The sequence below is a fragment of the Anopheles bellator genome, chromosome 1 (genome assembly GCF_943735745.2).
Source record: "Anopheles bellator chromosome 1, idAnoBellAS_SP24_06.2, whole genome shotgun sequence".
Taxonomy (NCBI): domain Eukaryota; kingdom Metazoa; phylum Arthropoda; class Insecta; order Diptera; family Culicidae; genus Anopheles; species Anopheles bellator.
Window position 1 is genome coordinate 187,232 of NC_071285.1, and position 13,647 is coordinate 200,878.

At 46.1% G+C, this 13,647-nt stretch overlaps 2 protein-coding genes across 3 annotated transcripts in view; one reads left to right on the top strand and one right to left on the bottom strand.

Annotated features, from left to right (window-relative positions):
• Positions 1 to 13,647, top strand: part of LOC131208005 (protein pangolin, isoforms A/H/I/S-like) — a 48,750-nt gene that overhangs the window by 21,014 nt on the left and 14,089 nt on the right. The gene's annotated exons all lie outside the window — the stretch shown is intronic.
• LOC131208027 (zinc finger protein 436) lies at positions 1,257 to 12,505 on the bottom strand. Of its 2 annotated transcripts, XM_058200681.1 has the most exons (5): positions 12,122 to 12,505; positions 4,902 to 5,675; positions 2,070 to 2,453; positions 1,717 to 1,995; positions 1,257 to 1,643 (listed from the first exon to the last, which is right to left on the bottom strand). In XM_058200681.1, the coding sequence occupies exons 2-5, from the start codon at positions 5,640 to 5,642 to the stop codon at positions 1,317 to 1,319; spliced, it is 1,731 nt and encodes a 576-aa protein (XP_058056664.1). In that variant the 5' UTR covers positions 5,643 to 5,675; positions 12,122 to 12,505; the 3' UTR covers positions 1,257 to 1,316. The 2 variants fall into 2 exon arrangements, with proteins under 2 accessions (XP_058056664.1, XP_058056656.1); XM_058200673.1 differs by lacking the exon at positions 12,122 to 12,505 and having other exon boundaries at positions 4,902 to 5,861.

The window sequence follows — 13,647 nt, forward strand, 5'->3', positions numbered from 1 at the left end:
AAGAATGCAGGAGGAGCGGACACATCGATACACCAAGGAACAATAGGATACAAATTTACTAAACTATTTTCGTAGATGCGAAACCACCTCGATTTTGGCTTACGCGAACGATCGATTGAAACGAACACCCGGCGATATTTGGTTACATAGAGAGACGATAATCACAAGATAAGTGATGAACTACCGTTGTACCGTCTACGTGAATATCTGAATTCTGGAAAGTTTCCTTTTGCTCCCCAGTATAGACGGATGTCAATAGAACTCTATTCGACACGAAGGCTTCCACTACCTCGCGCATCGAGGTACTCCATACTATAATGTTCCGTCTTCCACTGGACTGTGTTTTACTTTTGCAAGGACACTGTTCTATGTCCACATTTCGATCATATTTTTACTGTTCAATGCAAAGTAAACTGGTATCATGGCCTTTGAAAGTTACACGTTGTGATTTAAAGGCTAATCACAAATGAACCTTGGCTTAATGTTTCTTATCCAGTGTTTTGGATACTTTCCCTTTTTGGTATTCAGCTGATCATTTCCGTTTAATCAATTGGAATAATAAATACAAATAAACCACAACTAATGTGCGCCCAAACAGTTAGCAAGAACAATAGAAGCTTAAACCCATATGCCTAAATACTAGACAAATGTGCATAAGATTAATTACGCAATAATGGGGTTTGTAATGTACAGACTAGGGACAACAATGGCGATATTATTGTGGCAAAATTAGGCTAGGTGTACAAAGTTGTGCTAAGGCAGATATGCTGTATTCTCTTCCAGTTCACTTTCAATTTCACGATCAGACATAAGAGTTTTAACTCTTCAATTCAGTAACCGTTTTCATAACCCTTAACTAAACTATATGATAAAAAAAAAATAAAAAAATATGGCAACACGAAGCTAATTTTTGGTATGGCATAGTTTTCGTGCGCTAGCGAACTGCACACTAAATGGTGGCGCGTCTCCGACATCTTTTGGTTTTGTGCGTTCTCGGAAGGTACGAAGGAACAAATTTTGTGTTTTCCCTTCCAGGTTTTGACGAACATGATTTTGGGTTCTGTTACCTCAACTAGCATTCGTGATCATCAATGGGAAGTGAGCAAAAACGAAGAGCAATCATAATCCAATCCAGTTAAACCTCCACCAAAGAATCGTAACCGGTTGAAGCGCACCTTCTTATAACAACAAAATAATGAGAAAGATTTAAAGATGCGAAAAAGAGCATTGAAAGAGAGGAAATGATGTTAGTGTGCAGCATTTTTAGGACCATCAACTCTAAGATGCTGTCCCCCAACAATACATGTGCCACTGTTTCAGTTGGTCAGATCCTCCAGCAGCTCTTCAGTGCTGCGGTTAGCGCTACGGAAGCCCTCCATGTAGTTCGGTGGTACCGTCCACTCCAGCAGCTCCTGCACGTTCAGTTTCAAGCGTTCCAGCGCGTCGTATGTTTTATCGTCCACCACTTTTCGGCCAGCGCATTTCAGGGAGTCGATTAAAACGTTATCGATAAGCCGCTTGTCGAATCCCAGCTCCTTCAACCGATCATCCGTGGAGATCTTCTTGAGCAAAATGGCGACCAAAAAACGCATACGAGAAATGGTCATCGGCGGATCGATACCATTATTCTCCGTCGGGCGGTACTGCATAAAAGAACAAAAAGAGCAGGGCTTTAATTGCACTCGAGTTGGAAAACACTGTCCTAGGGCTGCTTACCATTGGGTCCATCAGGTTATCCAAATTCTTCACCGCTGCGGGATCATTGTAGCATGCCGTGACGTGCAATTGGTAATCCATCTTGGTTTTGAAGAACTCTTTGCACTTCTGGCAGAGGTAGGATTTGTCCTGCTGGTGGATTGACAGCATGTGTTTCTTCAGATGCGGCAGCTGAGAAAAGCTCGACGGACAGAGCGGACATTCGAACGGTTTCTCGCCCGTGTGCTTCCGAATGTGCAGCTTCAAGACGCTCGAGTGCGCGAACGCTTGCCAGCAGACCTGTCGGCGGACGGGATAAACATAGGCAAATTAGTAAACAAAAGGACATTGGCCAGCAACACACTGTTCGTTACCTGACAGCGGTAAGGCCGTTCGCCGCTGTGAATGCGCTGGTGCACGATCAGCTGCGAACGCTGCGAGAAAACGGATCCACAAACGGCACATCCGTGCGGTCGTACCTTGAGGTGGGTTCGCATGTGCTGCGGCAAATGCCCCTTGAACATTTTATTGCAGATGTTGCAATGGAACGCCTTCAGGTTCGCGTGGTAGCAAAGGAGGTGCTTTTTCAGTGCGTCCGGCCGATAAAAGCCCCGACCGCAGATGTGGCACGTGTAATCGCGAATTTCCATGTGGCTCTTCAGGTGCATCTTGAGATTGGCTGCGCACGAGAAGGCCGCCGTGCACTGGTCGCATTTGTGCTTCTTTACCCCGTTGTGCGTCGCCAAATGTTGTGTCAGCTAAAAGGGATAAAAAACGGAAGGAGAAGCCCGAACCGAGGGCCGGAGGGTAAGTACAGATGAAACAATGTACATCATCAAAACCCCAAACTGTATTTGCCGTTTATAAATTGAATCCCGCACGCGCTACTCCCTATTTTTTGATAATTTTATCGCGAGACCTGTGTCGACCCCGTATCACGCCGCTCTTTCGTCCCCCGGGCTGACTGGGCCTGAGACTCAACTAGGGCGCGTAAGGAGAAAAAACAAATAAACCAAAACCGTGAACAGCACCGTTTGGAGAGAAATGGAACGCAATCGTCCCGAGGCTACACACCCGGCTACGCTGGGAGAAAAAGTTAGGAAGTTTGCCGTTGACAGCTTTCACCCGGCGGAAAGAAACAATTCCTCCCACTCGCGGGAGAGGGTATAAACAAACAAACCAGCGAGTTTGTATTGTATTATCGGAGCACAAAACCAAGGCTGTACATATTCAACCATAATTAGAGGCTTAAGAGGCATTACAGCCATTTATTTTGCTTCTGAATCATGAAGGTTTTTCCAGAGGAACAGATTAGAATAAAAATTGAACTTCAAATGCTGGGCAGTTATAATATGGACTATATGAATTATAAGTAGGGAACCATCCTTCCACATATTTTTGTTTAATAAAAAATCAATTCAACGCATTGGCAAATTGTATGATCCAGTTGAGCCATTGGCACAACGATCGCTTCTTGAAGGTCACCAACCGACGGCATGCAATGTCGATGAACCGCACAAAATCTTGACCCGGTTGACCAATACGCTGCCGCACTGTTTCAGGACTCTAGTTTTTTCTAAACCAGGAAGCAATGAAGCCCCCCTTTTTCCCTGGCATCCATAGTTCTCTTTTCTTTCTTTGTCCCTCTCTTTTTGCCACTCGTTCGCTTATTTACTTTCTCTTGGGTGACCCCTCAACTGCAGCCAGAATTCCAGCCTCACGAATGAGTATTCTTGGAAATTATTTGCCTGTTTCTGACACTCCCTCACGTTCTAACATCATTGCTTCTCCTGGTAAGTCCCGCTTTAAACGAGGCCACCGAATCCCCATGCCGACTGTTTCCTTCCGTTCAAACCTTGACAGGCAATATCTCCGCGCACGCTGAATTTTCCCATTTCTGAAGGCAGTTCGCTCCTTCCACCGACACTTCAGGCCAAAGGAGCGGACGAAATCTCGTTTCGTCTGTTAGATTTCGAATCACCGCTCCAGTCAACAAAAAGGTGAAGTCGGCCGAAAACCTTCCGTTGCAGGGCCAAATTTAAACAAATAAGCGCGTACTGCACGTGCCGCGTAATCAGGCACTGTTTTTAATTGGATAATTATAGTGATAGAATATTTCGTTTTCTACCAAAATAAAGAGAAAAGTTTCGAAGCCAGTCTAATTATTTCCATCACCAAACAACGCCAAGCCTTTGGAGTGAGCTTCTCCAGTTGTGCCGCAAGATGCATGAACATTTGCGAACGAGCAAAGTTATCGTCAGCATAAAAACTGCGCCCGGTTTTCGGTTAAAAATCGGTACTCCTTGGCCAGAAAGCTCAAGACTAAGACACGGTGACGAGGTGATTGTAATCAAAAACATGATAAATTGATTACTTACACAAACATTGCCACGTACCGTGTTTACCAGCGCGCTTTTCTCTTTTCCGGACCGCCGCAGGAAAGGTGCACGGAGGAATGGAGCACAATTCCCCTGTTCAAAGCAATCGACGGCTCTGTGCGTCAGAAACGGTGTTCAGCCTTGCACCGTATTCGGGAACACCATCTTCAAGTAACCGTCAAACATAAAGTTAAACGTTCGTTACAGCACGCTGTTTCCCTGTGGGCCCACCGGTCTGTGACACATATTCTTGTGCTCGACGTCGAATTCCGTTAGATGTCCCTCCGTAGCCTCTACCTTATATCCTTTGCGTTTCGTTTATTTTTTGTAGTTTTTTACGCCTCTTTTATAGGAAAAAACAATATCATGAGACACAATTGTCTTCATCTCCAGCCGAAAATGTTTGCGATGAAAAAATAAAGCGGACTTGGAAGGAAAATTCCTTTCATGTTATACACACGCACTCCAACACATCCCCACAGGCAACAACAATGTATAATAATTGGATCATATGGAACGTTATTGACGACCGATGAAACCGACGGGACCGAACCCGTTAGTGGCAGCCAAGTCTACCGGTAATATTAGTAGGTGGGTTTTTTGGGACGTGCTTTTTGTTGAATTTGCAGCACTAATGATGGTGATCAGCATCATCAGCAGAGACACGTGTTTCGTTACTTTCAAAGAAGTATTTTGATTCACTAGCTAGCCATTCCGTACAACGTTTACTGAACGGATGCGACATTGAAAAATGTTCCCCGACACACATTATATTAGAAACTAATCAAATCACGAATCACGGCGAATTTATCCCAGAAGTTCACTCACCTGTCCTCCACGGGCGAAGGTTTTCGCGCACAACGGACAACTGTACGGTTTCTCGCCGGTATGTATCCGCATGTGGAGTCGCAGCCGTTCCTTTATTGGGAACGATTTGCCACACAAATCGCACGTGTACTGCTCGTCCGTGCCATGCTGGGAAGCGATGTGGTTCTTCAGGCAGCCCGCCTGCCGGAACCGGTTGTTGCAATGTGGACAAGGGTAGGGGCGCTCGTCGTTGTGTATTCGAAGGTGCTTCCGGAGATCGTTCGTCCCCATGAAATCCTTTTGGCACACCTCGCATCGGTACTGCTTTCGCTCCTTGCGCTTCCGGCCGCGCTTCGACGGTTTGCTGTTATTGCTACTGGTGCTGCTGCTACTATTGGTTGAATCCGCTCCGGCGGCCTCACTTATCAGCTGCCTCTTCACTGCCGTCTTATCATCTTCACCATCGTCTTCGCCGTCACCGGACGACGTTTCGGCGGCGTTGTAAGATATCGACGCTTTCTCCACAATATACGATGGTAACTCGCCGATCGACAGCTCAACCGAGGACGATCCCTCTTCCTCCAGCACACCAGCGGGGGAGTTGTCGACCAGCGAGATCTTCCTTTTGCTGGCACCATTATTACTGTCGATCTTGTGTTCATTGTTGTTGTTGTTGGTGGGGATCTCTTCAAAGGAGGCAATTTTCGGAGAGTGCTTGCCTACGTATCGCGACATTCGTGTTTGGCGCGTTGACTTTTTCATCGCGAAGATTGTTGGGGGGCACGAGTCTTCTTTCTAGATATTCATTCGTTTACGACACCGTTTCATACACCACCATCACCGAGAGCGAGACTGTTACCGCAGGTTGTTAGTAATAACTCAAACACCACCGGTGACACACGCGCCGCCAACGTGTTATCGTGTTAGTAAGTAACAGAGTACAAGAGTTTAAAGAACTGATAACAGGTGTCACATCATCCCGTCACCACGCACCACTGGTTAGAATTCTAGAGCACCAAAGATTAACACCACCACCACAAGTATTGGAAATAATTGCACTAACACATCTTTTTACTTTCGACCACCAGGAGCGTTATTAAAAAGACAATTAGATCCTACGTGAAAGAGTTAGCTGATTCAATCTACATGGCAAAGATTAACACATAACTGTCCACCAGTCTCAGCTTTTCGCTTCAGCGAAAGGGTTGATTTCGATAACCGAAGGAAAGAGACGACGCAGGCAACAGGCCGTTCAATACAAAAAGGTCTCTTGGCATCAAACCATGTCAATCGGCGATAAACCTTTTGCTTTGAATTCCGTTTTCTGGCCGTCGCTGTGGCCACTGAGTGACTTCTGTGCGATGGCCGTGGTGGAGCAAACCGCGCGTGAATTATGCATGCACCACATTTCCGATTCCTGACTGTAGCAGCAGTTGTTTGTTGGTTGGTACGGCTTCTCTTCGATTCTGCGCCTCGATGTTGATCGAGTCACGTTGGATTGCTGCGTTTTGCTCAGCAAACCCGGTGCTGACCTATGAACCGTACGCCTCTTCAATGGCGCGACCCGCAGTGTGGAATAAAGGCACCAATTTCTGTTACAACCTAGAAGCCTGCTGATCGTTCGAGGGTTCGTAATAATCTATAAACCATAGGTTGGCTATAATCTTCACTGATCGGTCGTCCAAAACCTTGTCGATCAGTTGTTGTTTTCAAGCCTGCAAAAGGGCAGTTGGATGAAAATCAAAGATTCGTTATAAAAGACTATCGAAAGAAAATGAGAAAGTGCCATTCCAAAATTTCACATCATTGTCGCTGGTTAAGAATGTTTTCCTGCTTCCTGAACAGCATCCATGCCAAATAGAATAGAAACGAATAGCAGCACAACAGTTTTCGACAAGCAAATATTTGTCATGCTTATTAATCATGTTTAACTTTTCATCGAAAGAAGAGACATTGGGATGACTCACGAAAGATCCGATAGAATGGGTAAAAACTATGTTCTTTCAAAAGTTTAATAACGGATTGTTGCTACCTAGGTCCTACCCGAAGTTCGATAAGCAGCGAACTCAAACGCACTCCGGGTTCGTGTTCTTAGGACCGGTCACAGGGACGGTGATTTCAATGGCACCCTAGGACACCTCATAACGAAAGCGTGCACAAACACAAATGCAAGACACGCATATCGAAGTGGCCATATAGAAGGCCAACGTTCACGACTAAAAAAGGGGAAGTTTCCCTTACCACACAACCAAATTTGGTTTAAAATCGCACAAAAACCTCAATCAGAGGGCAAGGTAGAAACCCGATGGAAACAAACGCAAGTGTGCTCGTTTTCCATCATTTTATGGCGTAATACATGGATTGTGATAAAAGAAAAATAAAGTAATAGATGCATTTAATATGTACATCACCACTTTGTAGTTCTACATTGACCTTTTCTTTAAATGTTTACATTTTCCTGTACACAACGTTCAAACATAACCTTCGTATTCGGCATCGGATGGTTATTCTTCGTGGGCAACTTCTGCCTTAGATCGATCTTGACGCTTCCTGTTCTTCCTTTTCGAGAAACATTTGAGAACATTTCCAGCTGGCCTTCCTTCGAGTCACATGTGCGCAACACATTTTGGCCAATCCAGCACCAGCTCCCGCCAACCCCGAAGTTGTGCATCTTGGCGAGTAGACTCACAACAAAAATCGGTCATATTTTCTGCGACGAAAAGACTTTCTTTCTCTACCTTTTGTCCGTATGCGCCTTCGCAGCCCCTAAAACGAATCATTCTCGAGAGGTTGGTGTCGGACCGGAGACGACGACTCAGAAATCGGCTACTTGACGAGCCCGGCACAGTAAATAAGTCGTTCAAATCTTTATGCTTCTTCTGCTACGGAGAACTGATAGAAAGGAAAAGGGTCGGGGGTGGGTAGCCGGCAGACGCCGGAAAACACATACACTCAGTAGTTGCTACACATAGATGCGAGTTTGTTTACATTAAGTCCAAAGATCTTGATCGTTTCCCCTCCGTGGTCCGTTTTTCCCGGAGCGACGATCGAAGCCTAGAAGTCTGCTGGGACGTGTGCATGTGTGTATGTTTGCGTATGTATGCAGAGCCATGCGGCTTTGGCTTTGTGACTTATGCTTATGTCAGCAAAAAGGAAGCCGTCGTTCCATGCGCAACCCGTATCTATCAACGGGTTCACTGCCGCCGCGGCAGCGATTCCCTCCATCCCACCGCAAAGCACAGCACAGAGTCATTTAGAACCCAGCGTGTGGTGGTTAACTGCGTAGTGTGTGTTGGTGAAGCGAGCACATTTTCAGGGAAACATCTTCGCCAGCATCATCGCCGCGACGAGTAGGGCGTGTTACCAACAAAACGGCCACAATCTTCTACAATCATGAGGTTGCCTGCATCCATACACTCTTGTGCGGAACGGAACACTGGCATACGCAATGCTTGACTGATTAAAAACAAAACCTACGGCGAAGGAGTGCCATTGACGATCGAATGCCCATGCGCGCGCCGCTCTTTCTCGAAATCGTTTCGACGATCCTCGCATTTGTGTGATTCGCCGAGGTTCGTAAATGGTTCTTGGTTATGGATTCCTTTTGGCGAGCACGCTTCTAGCGGGTTGTAGTTGGCGTGAAAAACACAGAAAGAAGTATTTTGGTTTTTTGGAGTTGTTGCCATGACTACTAATGGGCTTGATATGTGATGCATATGTTCTAAATATAACCAGACATCCGATACTTCATGCGTTGACTCTGGATGATGCGGGAAATTTATCACAAAACAAAAATTCAAAGTATAGAAAAGCAACTTATTTTAATGTGGACCAATCTGGGACCAACTTTCGACATGAATCGTATTAAACCGGTAACAAGCCGTCACAAACTACGCTTTCCCAATAATCGAGACTACGATGTTTTCTTGGTATCAAAAAATGTGCGCTTGAAGAGCGAAACATGTTTATTTTTTATCCCTCTCTCTCCCCGATTGTGATCATAGGGTCTGCTAAGGGTCAGAAATGTCACAGCACACAAAGAGATCCAGGATTAGCAAATTACCATATCAACTTATGTGTCGCCTAATGCTGGGCCCCAGTCTCGCTCCTTGGGTGCCTTCTGGGTTCACTAATGTTTTCTGGGTTTCTTTGAAAAATTATATTCCGACGCGAAAGCGGAGGAAGTGAACGGGACGCACTTAAGCCCTTGTGGTTCAACAGCGATCAACTGAGCCAAACGGACGACCAGCAGCAAGGCAACGCATCAATCGATCCCAGACCGTCTAACGCTCAACCGAATCGACCGCTTTGTTAAATAGACGGAGCCTAATTGAAGTCTCTGGCCTCACCCAATGCCGAAAAAGAAAAACGCGACAGTTCGTGGCACAGCGCAGCTCGCGGTACAGATATGTGTTGAGCTTGCGTAAACATTCTTATCAAAACGGGACACTTCTCCCTGAAGCATTCGTTCCCCGGTGCTGACGTCTCGCTCTCTCACACAGCGCTCGTGCAAGGTTTCGTTAGGTCAACGCGAAAAAAGAATTTGAACGCATCATCCACCAACGAACCTAACCGTGCAAATCGCGAAACTGTAGCGAACTTCAATTACGATAACACGATACGAAACTGTGCCACACACCGAGTGACTCGATGCAACATTTACGGGCGACGTAGTATCTACCAGTTGTCCAAGTATTACATTCTGCACCGTACGATTCTCTGCGTATGGTCCCTCTTTTGGGACCAATTAATTTATGGTATCGTCTGCTACCATTCGTTCGTTCTATTGGCAAGTTTGGCGGAAAACTGTCCATCGCGAATAACCGAAAAGTGCACAAGATCACACGACAGCAGCACATGCGAAACCCACAAGAAGAATGGCACAAACACGGTTTTTGTCATCAACTACTGCGTTTGATAGATTGTACTTACTTTTTAACTGCAACTGTTTTTGTAAAATGGAACGAACCTTAACCTTGTCCTAACAATTCGATTTCAAAGAACACGCTCCGCGCGTTGGAACGAGCAGCGGCCGGCTTCCGCACAAGACCGATTACGCGTCGGAAGTGAGCACGTCCGATGCAATAAGTCCTTCACATGTGCTTCGCGATCGCCGCTCGCGTTGTGTCAGTGAGTTACCAGATGATCCCTTCGGCTTTCCGGGGTACCACGAACACGGTCGCCGATACGCCGCCTTTTGAATACGCTCCAATTGTTCGCAGCGAGAGCGTTTGTTCCGCGCTCCGTTAAAACTCCACACAAATGTGTGAGTGATTGGGCCGCCAGTTTCCGTCGCGACCGACCAAGAATCCGCTAAGTAGTTGTGTGAATTGGTAGTGGCTTCTGATCATTCGTCCATCCGCGTTCCTCCACAAGCGCATAAACTACTACTAACACTGTACTAACTTCCGAGTCCCTATGGCGGCGCAGGCGAGTTACCACGGTTTTCTTTTTATCGGTGTTCTCCTTCGTAACTTTATATAAAATCGCGCTATTGACGACCAACAGGAACCAAGGTACCACACAGAGGAAAGAGAAAGAAGTCTCGGTTGGGGTCTTCTACGGTTTAATGTATTTTGATAAGCATAACAGCGCCGCGGTGGTTGGCGCTGCCTCATGTTGCTTCCAAATTTGTATTGTGTGCGTATGTGTGTATTACATCTCACTCACCACGAGCCAACATGAACGCGTTCGTATGTGCCCATAGGACATAGAAGCAAGAAGCATGTTTAATTAAGTGGGGGGCATAGATAAATTAATGTGACTTGAGCTTGCGACCCATGCTGCTTCTTCCTAGGGCCTGTTTGCTTCGTGGACTTCTTTTACTCATCGTATCGGTAGTCGATTGCCAGTTACTTTGAGTTACCAAAGCGAAAATAAGGGTTTAGGTAATAATTTCATGAATATAAGACATGGCTGTCTTGGAATGTACCATCTCTCTGGATATGGTACTTCTGCTTCCAAAATCTGTTTCGTAATTCTAGAAATAGTGAAGGAATTATTTGAGAGCAATAAAGGGTCAATTGCTCAAAACGAAAACATAAGCATTTTTCATCGGACACTACTGAAACTCAGCGCCCTACGATTGTTACCTTTTTCCATTTAAATCGCTCCAAAACCAACCGTGTGAAAGAATTGCCCAAATGTATGGATGCGATTGTCCGACCCACGCCTAGCCTTTTTTCACACCAAAAGAGATAAGCTCTTCGCTCTCTTCATTCTACACGGAGAGCGACATAATAGAGAAACCTTTAGCAACGAAAGACCTTATCGAAGCTCTATACCCGTTTTGGATACACCTACGAAGCGTAACATCGCCAATGACGGCCAATGTGCCCAAGTTCCTACGTGTTGTGCACACACGATCGAAAGATTGGTGGCCATCGAGCAAATTTCGACTTTAACGGGCAGCTCCAGAAGGATAACGCGCATTGAAGTCTTTTTCTCAGCTGTTGTTCCTCTCTCGGTCGCTCTCTTCGCTATGGTAGCGTTCCTTGGGAGATGATAAGAAACATGCGCGATAGGCAGGGCGGCAAGATAAAGCAAAAACACGAGTCTGCCAAAGGTAGAGATAAGATTTTCAAGGTTTCTTGCTTGTCGCCTCGTACGTACTCAAAATGCGGCAAATCAAGAGGTACCACCATCGTCCCGCGGTCCCGTTCTGGGTAGACCATTAAGACAAAATTTGTCCGGGCCGTCTGAGGCGTGCGTTTCGAATTGGGTTCTGATGTTTGCTTACGCAATGATCTATTTTAAGAAAGCTCCCAGCTTCCAACATGCACCAGAGAGATTTGTTCGGGCGCGCAACACTACGTGGCGCTAAAACGTGAGACATTTTTGATTCGTTTTCGCCACCCCTAGACCGGCCATTTTCGTGCGAAATATTCTCTGTGACAAACTTAGGATCGAGAGGAACTGTGTCCAACTGCACCGAATGTGGCAGATTGCCCGACCTTTTCGACTTTGAAGATCGGAATTTCGGGAATGCTTAATGCAGAACATCGCAGCTAAAAAAGGCGAACGTGTATACATACCGAACAGTCGCATCTTCCTGGTCGGTTTGACGAGCGCAAACATTACAATCGTTATTATCGCTTGTTAAGAGTTTCTTTCCTTTGCAAAACCGAATCACTTCACAAATCGCATGCAAAAATTCGGCCTTTCATTGGCAACACAAACGGGAGACATGGAGAAACGGGGGTTGAGGGAGCACGAACCAGGAAAGCCAATTTGCTACTTACGGAACCCTGCACGGTAAATCTTCAAATCTTCTGTTTCCTGCAACACTGAAAGTGAAAGTTTAGCACTGAACTGGTCTGTTGCTGGCCCGATTTTAACCCTAAAACGCTCCACTTTTCACCCGATGCTAGCCATGATGTCCAGATCCAATTCCGAATCTATTCGCGTTTGACAGCTCACGCACACAAGAGTACGTTTGTTTTGTTTATATTTTGCGCAAGCGCGCCGGGTTGCCAGCATAACTAAAACTGTGGTTTTGTTTAAGTACACTCTAAAATGCTTCTGAACAATGCTTCGTGTTCCAGACTGATGCCTTCTTAATGTGAGCAGCAATTAAACATCCCGAGCAACTAATCTCCCGATGGCGGATCCCATCCCGGATTGTAGCCTACTGCGCCAGAAATCGAGCGGCAAAAATATATTAAACGGCAAACACACGGACGTAGTCCACCACTAACGTGGAATTGCCATTCCAAGTGGGATACCAACTATCTTTCGCGTTCCAGAATGTGTACATTGCTTTGACCCCCAAATCTTTCCAAGGCTTTTCTCCAAACTGATGGAAGTCGTGATGTCCACCCACTCCTACCCCAAGTGCTAAATAGAAATCCTTATCGAACGGAGCCATTGGGTTCCCGCTTATGCTCCAGAGTTTTGCGATTTGAGAGCGGTTTTCTGGAAGTGAGCGATGCAGACCGTCTCCGGGATCAACCGAACAATAAACTTCGCCATCTACCTCCATCCATACGCCTTGCGGTGTCCATCGTAAACCGTACTCGTGGTAGTCGGCGTTCCATTGAATGTTCTTTTTCAAGGTGCACATCTTCGAGCAGCGAGCAGGTTCGGTATCGCTTATGATCAACCCGCCGGACAGTTGATTCATCAGACGAGGACCTCCAGGCACGAACGCTACGCGTATCAGTCCCGACGCGTATCCATCTCGACCGTAATAGTCGGTTGCTGGAATGAGGTACAGTTCTGTAGACGAAACCCAAAATGATTAGGCAAATTATTAAAGGCAAACGAGGTGTCTTCAAAAGACTTACGCGGAAAGATCCAATTTCCTTGCGGTAGTCTTGCTCGGATCACAATTTTCCCATACGTGAAGCGAAAGCTGTTGAACGTGGACACTTGCGCCGTTAGCACCGGTGGAATCATGTCAAAATCAATTTGGGTATCTCGAATACAGTCGCGAGAGCTTCGATCACCAGTGCACTCATCGGCGAACCGGAAATGATTGTTCGTCGAACCGGGGCCAAATTTACTTTCGAAGAGTGTGGGCTTAATTAAGAGTTTACCGTTTTGAAGTTTTAAATTTTCTTTGAAATCGGCATAGACTACAAACTCGTTTTCTGGCTCCGACGCAAAACGGTTCTCAATACGCCACTTTTGTTGATCAATCGTTTGGCCACTGAAATTGTCTTCAAACAACAGATCCCCCGAACACACCGTAGCACCATGGACAACCGAATGGCCTGGTACGCAGTTCGGGTTCACGATATCGGTTTGTGTAGCGGTGGATCTCACG

What these genes read in the sequence shown, in the direction of transcription:
- LOC131208027 (XM_058200681.1), bottom strand. Translation starts at nt 5,642, where the DNA reads ATGAAAAAGTCAACGCGCCAAACACGAATGTCGCGATACGTAGGCAAG. An exon ending in CCTTCGCCCGTGGAGGACAG is followed by an intron (nt 2,454 to 4,901) that starts GTGAGTGAACTT and finishes TATCCCTTTTAG; the next exon opens with CTGACACAACATTTGGCGAC. An exon ending in ATAACCTGATGGACCCAATG is followed by an intron (nt 1,644 to 1,716) that starts GTAAGCAGCCCT and finishes TCTTTTATGCAG; the next exon opens with TACCGCCCGACGGAGAATAA.